We start from the raw sequence: 7,743 nt of genomic DNA on the forward strand, positions 1-7,743 counted from the left end.
AAGATGCTGATGGGTTGGTGGCAGGGGGTATTTGTTGCAGTAGTAGCAGATAGGCATCAACACATTTTTTGTTTCTTGCTCAGGCATGGTTTAAACGGACCTGCTGTTTTGGGCCACAGAGAATAATGTTCCTAATGATGAGTTTTGTGGTTTGGGCTGCTTGAAATGTAGGACAAGTGCTTCTGGGAAGATTCTTTCCACATAGGAAATCTTCTGTTAGGTGAAAAATCATTAAACAGTTAAAACTGACAAGTCCTAGGAACATTCATGGACTTAACAGCTCTTAGTCCTTGCTCTCCCATCCCCCCCAACACCCCATCCGTTCCAGCTTCTACTTCTCCTTTCTAAGCTGGTCTCACTGATATATCCATATCTGAGCTCTAAGCAGTCGTTCCCAAGTTGCATTTAGCATTAGTAGCTACTTCTTCAGAACTGCGAAAAATGGCTTGTAAACCCCCAAATTTGTCTATTTTCCCTTCCATACCAGTTGCTCTGATAAAAGATATTACCTGTAAGTACAAACCTTGTCCCGCATGCACCGATCCTTCCACTAGAACACATTTCTGGCTTGCAGCACACAGCAACTTAGTGACTTTTCATTTGTATTTTTCCCCCCAGTTTGAGAACTGAGCATTTCATAAATATTTCAAATGCAGACCCCTGTAGAGAGAATTTAAGCCAACTGAGGATGGACTTGCATGTCTTAACTGCCTTTCCTGGATTCTGCGATGCATCCCCAGGTGTGGAAACTACATGTGGAAAGCCAGAGTCTTCCTGACACTGGCTAGAAATTCACGCTTATTTTCTCTGTGAAAGAGTGTGCATAATATCTGTTCTTATCCAAAGATTCAGCGTTCAATTATTTTAGAATGAATAGGAAAACAATACTATCATTTAAGGCTGAATATAAATCAGGTTTTGTGCTAGGAAGGAGTGGGTAATTTTAATTACTGAGGCAGATGTGAAGAGGAAAATCTCTAGATTAAAACAGTAAATATGTTATACAAGGAATCAAACCTTTTTTCAGCAGGAGATGGAAAGAGACAGCATTTGTGCTCATCACTTTTGAACTGAAGTCCTCGGAGAAGAGAGCTCTTGACAGAACTCAATGAACCTCAGTAAATGAGGACATCAGCAATCAACATATTTAAGGTTGGGCAATTTCCAAACACGATCCTGCTCCAGCAGTCGTTATACAGCACAGATCTTGCTCTTAATTAGTTTGAATGTGGGACAGCACTGCTGGGAGAAAGAAAGTGGCCTAAATAGCAGGCCCAAATTTTATCTGCAGCTATCCAAGAAATACGGATGTCTTTTATTAACCCTTGCCACCTATGACAGCTAGAAGTACACACTAGGCTTGTCTTATTCCTAATGGATTTTTGCAGCCCATTAGCCTATAAGGGAAGAGGGTCGTAGCATGCCGCAGAGAACCAAGACAGCTGGCCAGGGAAGTTTCACGCCTGGTTCTGCTCTGAAAGGCAGCATTAACAGTCAGACAACTACGAGGACATTCATGTCCACAACACAGAGGTTTGGTTACTGAGCGTTTAGAAAACGTGCTGGGATCTTCCTCACCTCCAGGAGCACAGTTTATTATTCTTCTTGAATTCCAGAGAGCCCGGTAAATCCCCCGCTCAGCCTCCACCATTTTTCCAGGCTGCGCACTTTGGGAGAACCAACAGAACGGCCATTCTGCACCAGCGGACGCGCCTCAGACATGCCGAAAGAAATGGCCATTGTTGGCAATTACTGTATGCCCATTCACTTGGCAAAACCCTCCTTTCTCAGGACATAGCGAGCACTTTAAAAACCTGACGGGAGGTACTTCAGGTCACGCAGCATTCATCTTAAATTAAGCTCAAATAGCTGCGTGTTGGGCAGATGGGGGAAGAGGGGCTGGGACGCCCTATTTTCGTGATTATTTTGTGTTTCAGGCTAGTGCTGTAGTTGCTCTAGGAGGAACACGTAGATGAAATACTGACAATAACTTGAGTACTGAGATCCTTAAGATGTCTCTGGAGGGAGGGAGGTGGGTTTTGGCTGTCTCACACCACCAGCTGCATGTTTCTGAGGCGGCTCTCGCGGGCTCAGCTCTCAAACAGCCCAAGTCGCTGCAACCACCGGATCCCCTCGATGTAAGCCCCGCACCGACCCCCGTTATTGTTCCCCGCTCCCTCCCCTCCTCCCACCCTTCCGCCGCCCCCTGCCCCTTCGGAATCACCGACATGGCCGGGACGAGCAGGGCGGCCGTCCCCGGGGGGCGATGCCCGGCCTGCCGTGTCCCCAGCCCAGCCTCCGGCCACAACTTGCCCCCCCCCCCTCCCTTCCCTTCCCCTCCCTGCGGCTCCGCGGCGGGGTGCGCGCTGACGGGAGCGTGCGGCGGCCGCTTTGTGAGGGGCTTCGCCCGCCCTTTGTGCCGCCCGCCCGCGCTCCCCGGGACCCCCCCTGTCCCCCCCAACCCCTCCGAGCTCGTCTCCCCCCTGCGGGGGCTCGACGCGGGGCAGCCCTGCCCGGCCCCCCCTCAGCCCCGTCCCGCCCCGTCCCGCCCCGCCGCCTTTGTGCGCGGCGCGGGGCAGCCCCGCGGCCGCCTTGCGCCCGCCCCCGGGCGCGGCGCTGGAGCCGGTCCCTTGCGCAGGAAACTTCGGCGTCGGTTTCAAGGCCCCTCCCCGGCGGGGCAGGCAGACTGCGGGGCGCCTGGAAACCGGTCGGAGGGCGCGCGGGCTCGGGGGGCCGGCACAAATGGTCGGGCGGCGGCGGCGGCGGCGGCGCTAGGAGGCGGTGGCGGCGGGAGGGAGGCAGGCACGGAGGGAGGGCGGCGGGCGCTGCCTGCCGGGGCGGGCGGCAGCGGCAGGAGCAGCAGCAGCAGCAGCAGCGCGAGTGGCGGCCGGGGCTGCCCCGTCCCTGCCCGCCGCTCCCTTCATGAGCCGCAGCTCGGGGCCCGGAGGAGCGGCGCGGCGGCGGCGGAGGGAGCCCGGCAGCGACTGAGCATGGCCGAGCGGCGCGGGCCGGCGGGCGGCGGGGAAGTTGGCGGCGGCCGGTGCCGGCGGCTGCTGCCGGTGCCGCTGCTGCCGCTGCTGCTGCTGTGGGCGGCGGCGCTGCCGGCCGGGGGGCAGCCGCCCGCGCCGCAGTACAACGGCGAGCGGGGCATCTCCATCCCGGACCACGGGTACTGCCAGCCCATCTCCATCCCGCTGTGCACCGACATCGCCTACAACCAGACCATCATGCCCAACCTGCTGGGCCACACCAACCAGGAGGACGCGGGGCTGGAGGTGCACCAGTTCTACCCGCTGGTCAAGGTGCAGTGCTCGGCCGAGCTCAAGTTCTTCCTCTGCTCCATGTACGCGCCCGTCTGCACCGTGCTGGAGCAGGCCCTGCCGCCCTGCCGCTCCCTCTGCGAGCGCGCCCGCCAGGGCTGCGAGGCCCTCATGAACAAGTTCGGCTTCCAGTGGCCCGACACGCTGCGCTGCGAGAAGTTCCCGGTGCACGGGGCCGGCGAGCTGTGCGTGGGGCAGAACGCCTCCGAGCGCGGCACCCCGACGCCCGCCTTGCACCCCGAGAGCTGGACCAGCAACCCCCAGCGCGGGGGTGCCGGCGGCGGGGCCGGGGGCTCGGGGCCCGGCGAGCCCCGCGGGCGCTTCTCCTGCCCGCGGGCGCTGAAGGTGCCCTCTTACCTGAACTACCGCTTCCTGGGCGAAAAGGACTGCGGGGCGCCCTGCGAGCCCGGCCGCCTCTACGGGCTCATGTACTTCGGGCCCGAGGAGCTGCGCTTCTCCCGCACCTGGATCGGCATCTGGTCGGTGCTCTGCTGCGCCTCCACCCTCTTCACCGTGCTCACCTACCTGGTGGACATGAAGCGGTTCAGCTACCCCGAGCGGCCCATCATCTTCCTCTCGGGCTGCTACACGGCCGTGGCCGTGGCCTACATCGCCGGCTTCCTGCTGGAGGAGAGGGTGGTCTGCAACGAGCGCTTCGCTGAGGACGGCTCCCGGACCGTGGCGCAGGGCACAAAGCGGGAGGGCTGCACCATCCTCTTCATGATGCTCTACTTCTTTGGCATGGCCAGCTCCATCTGGTGGGTCATCCTGTCCCTCACCTGGTTCCTGGCCGCCGGCATGAAGTGGGGCCACGAGGCCATCGAGGCCAACTCCCAGTACTTCCACCTGGCCGCCTGGGCCGTGCCGGCCATCAAGACCATCACCATCCTGGCCCTGGGGCAGGTGGACGGGGACGTGCTCAGCGGCGTCTGCTTTGTGGGCATCAACAACGTGGACGCGCTGCGGGGCTTCGTGCTGGCCCCCCTGTTCGTCTACCTGTTCATCGGCACCTCCTTCCTGCTGGCCGGCTTTGTGTCCCTCTTCAGGATCCGGACCATCATGAAGCACGATGGCACCAAGACGGAAAAGCTGGAGAAGCTCATGGTGAGGATAGGCATCTTCAGCGTCCTCTACACGGTGCCGGCCACCATCGTCATTGCCTGCTATTTTTACGAGCAAGCTTTTAGGGAACAGTGGGAAAGGAGCTGGGTCACGCAGAGCTGTAAGAGCTATGCCATCCCCTGTCCTAATAACCACAGCAGCCATCACCCACCCATGAGCCCTGACTTCACCGTCTTCATGATCAAGTATCTCATGACCTTAATCGTGGGCATCACCTCGGGCTTCTGGATCTGGTCGGGGAAAACGCTGAACTCCTGGAGGAAGTTCTACACCAGGCTCACCAACAGCAAGCAGGGCGAGACCACCGTCTGAGACCCCCGGCCGGGGGGCCGGGCGGGCGGAGGACCCGGGCTCTGCCCGCAGAGCACCCGCCGTGCCCCGGTACCGGCTGCACGCTCGCGCTTATCCAGCCCCGGCAAACTTCAAACTTTGCAGACTGCTTGTTGTCCTGCAGGCGACGGGGAGCAGAGGAAAAAGTCAGGTGGGAAACTCCTGCGCTTGGGACAGACTTGGGGTTTTTTTTCTCCTTCTCTCCTCTCTCCTCTCTCTCGCTGTCTCCTGTAGGAACTGAACGTACTGTAAGGTTGGGGGAGAGGGATGTAAATAGTCTCTGTAAGATTTTGTAAGTATATTTGTATTTAAATTACAAAAAGTCTCACTTTTTTAATTATTTAGGACATTTTTAACCTGTTTGCAGATTTTGCTTCCTCGCCCTCCCCTTTTTTTAAAAAGAAGAAAAAAAAAGGCATTGGATTTTTATTTTGTAGGGCAGGATGGGGAAAAAATTACCGGCAAAAGAAACCAAAACAACCCCCTTTCTTCTCCCCCCCACAGGTTTTGTAATGGCTTTGCTTGGAGTTTCAGTTGCATGAACAGCAGGGCCTGGACTGAGGCGGCTGTGACTGCCTAGGGCGCCTCCCGACACGGGCTGGGTGCTGCTCCCAGCCTGCCAGAGGTATGTGGAGGTGGAGGTGGGGTTGGGGAGGAGCGCCGCTTCCTGACGGCCTCCCTGCCCCACGGTGGGGACAGGGCAGCCAGGACAGCCACCCGGCCACGCCGCGGGGACATGGCCACGCTGCGGGACCGCGCTTCGCCATGCCTCGGCCGTCCCCAGCGAAGCCAAGCCCTGCGCACCCGAGCCAGGCCCTTCTTTTGGAGGGGGGGGAAAACAATGGCCCGTCCTGCCCGAAGGTGTGTCCGGCCTTTTTTCAGAGGAGAGCATCACCGCGGTGCCCTGTACAAGGGGGGCTGGCTGCTGGCTGCCCTTTCTCGTTTTTTAAATTTATTTAAATGCACCACATAGTTGAAAAAGAGTTGGCAGGTTTTGTTTTGCTTTGGCCAGGAGTTGAGGTCTAACACCGTCTGCACCTGTAGCATGTCGGATGGCTTCAGAGGTGAATGGGGACGTAGATACAACAAACTTCCTTTTTTAAAAAAAAAGAAAAAAAATAATTTTTTTAAACCCACCTAATGAACTTTTTTTCGGTCATAAAACCGAGAGGTGTCCGCTCTGGGTTCTCCTGTAGAAATGAGATTATTGGCCTTGTCCGTCATGAGGTGCGTAGTCCTTGGAGGAAAAAACTAAAGCCTAACTGCAAATCTGAACCCGGGAGTCAGTTGCAGCTCCTGCTGTCATCACGGGGCAGCTTGTGCATGTTCACATTCTTCTGGTAACGAAAATGTTGAGGGAGAGCTACCTGGAACGCCTTGCTGCCCTGCTGGTGTTTACTGAGGTTAGCAGAGGGTTCAGTGCAAACAGGATCAGGAAATATGAGCTCAGTAAAGAGAGCATCAGAATAAAATGCAGCATTCAGATTTTTTTTTTAATTAAATCCATAAGCTCTCTCTTCATTTTGGAAGCATTTAAGCCATTGCCATTCCCCTGAATTTTAATTCATTGACATTTAATTCATTACACATTATGAGGGTGTGATGATTTTTTTCAGTAGTAAAAACAAAGGAAGGGAAAACAGAAAACCAGAATGTCTAAGCACTCTGGTGGGATGTTAGTCCTTAAAGAGCCTCTGCTGTCTTTTTTTTTTTTTTGAGTGCAGTAATAACATCACGTACTACAAAGATTTGGTATCATGTGTGCAGTATATCTACTGCCTTGTATTCTCCTGGGTGTGTGGGATTGTGCTTCTTGTTACAAAAGAAAAAAAAAAGGTTAAAAATGAAATGTAACTTTCAACAGATGCATTTGAATATTTAGTCCTCTGTATGAAAACCAGCAGAATGCTTCTCTCCTGATTGTATTGTTTTAAACTTTTTATATTACAAATGCCTGTATTTAGGTTCATAAACATTATCTATGGCTACCATACCCTGAAATGCAAAATTATTTGAATTTGGTATGCATTTATTTCTGTTCATTATCACAAGATCATCTATATTTATAGAGGAATAGAAATTTATATATATTAAATACCATATTTTTAATTTCTCTGAAATAAATTGAGGTTTTGTACAAAACTATCTTGTCCTTTTACGTATTCCTCTGACTAACTCAAATACTGTGTGAAAGCAGTGTGTATACTACAAGATGTGTGGGATTCCTTTTTTCTTTTCTTATGTTGAGTTCACAGTAACAAGCTGGAATTCAGTGTAGGAATTCATTGTGCATTTTGGTTTTTATCTCTGGGCTGGTCTGGATTAATCCTTCAAAAGAAGTAATGTAAACTGTTCAAGATCTCTGACAGGGTATGGTTGGTGGTGTGAAATCCAAGAAGAGATCTGCTATATGGCCGGAGAAGAAAGAAGCACACCAGTTGTTTTTTTTTGATGTTGTTGTTAAAGAAAAGGGTCCGCTAAACTTAGCCTTTCTTCTCCCTTTCCTGCTAAAATAATAAAAAAAAGATTTTCTCACTGCTCAAAAATGACACTGAGATTATGTTGCAATATTGTCAGAATATTTTAATGAGTAAAATAGTTTTGTTTTCCTGAATTTGAACTGCTTGGTTAATCCAGAGTTAAATGATATGTTCATGGAAGGATTTCAGCTTTGTGAAAACTAAACACATTCTTAAATGTTTCAGTGCAACACTTTTTTTTTTTTTTAATATTCATTGTTCCAAGTGCCATTCTGTAAGCATGGTTTTCTGAGGAAAGACTGGCTAATTATGACACTTGATTTCTGATTTCCAGTGTTATAAGCTGATACAGCATTTCAATCTGTAGAGCTAGAGAAAGATGTAAATGACTTTTGGCACGTTTACCTTTTTCAAATTGTGATGCATAAACAGCTGTAGAGAAGTAAGGGAAGCTTAAAAAAATCTGCTCCAATGACGTGAGACAAGAGGAT

General features: G+C 52.6%; 1 protein-coding gene across 1 annotated transcript; it reads left to right on the forward strand.

Annotated features, from left to right (window-relative positions):
* Positions 1-1,865: 1,865 nt before the first annotated feature.
* On the forward strand, positions 1,866-6,914 carry FZD1 (frizzled class receptor 1). The gene is made up of 2 exons (XM_080582551.1): positions 1,866-4,923; positions 5,277-6,914. The coding sequence occupies exon 1, from the start codon at positions 2,013-2,015 to the stop codon at positions 4,752-4,754; it is 2,742 nt and encodes a 913-aa protein (XP_080438677.1). The 5' UTR covers positions 1,866-2,012; the 3' UTR covers positions 4,755-4,923; positions 5,277-6,914.
* Positions 6,915-7,743: the final 829 nt, after the last annotated feature.

This window comes from Anser brachyrhynchus, assembly GCF_964034855.1.
Source record: "Anser brachyrhynchus genome assembly, chromosome: 2".
NCBI classification, from domain to species: domain Eukaryota; kingdom Metazoa; phylum Chordata; class Aves; order Anseriformes; family Anatidae; genus Anser; species Anser brachyrhynchus.

Coding starts and splice junctions, on each gene's coding strand:
- FZD1 (XM_080582551.1), top strand. CDS start 2,013: ATGTCTCTGGAGGGAGGGAGGTGGGTTTTGGCTGTCTCACACCACCAG.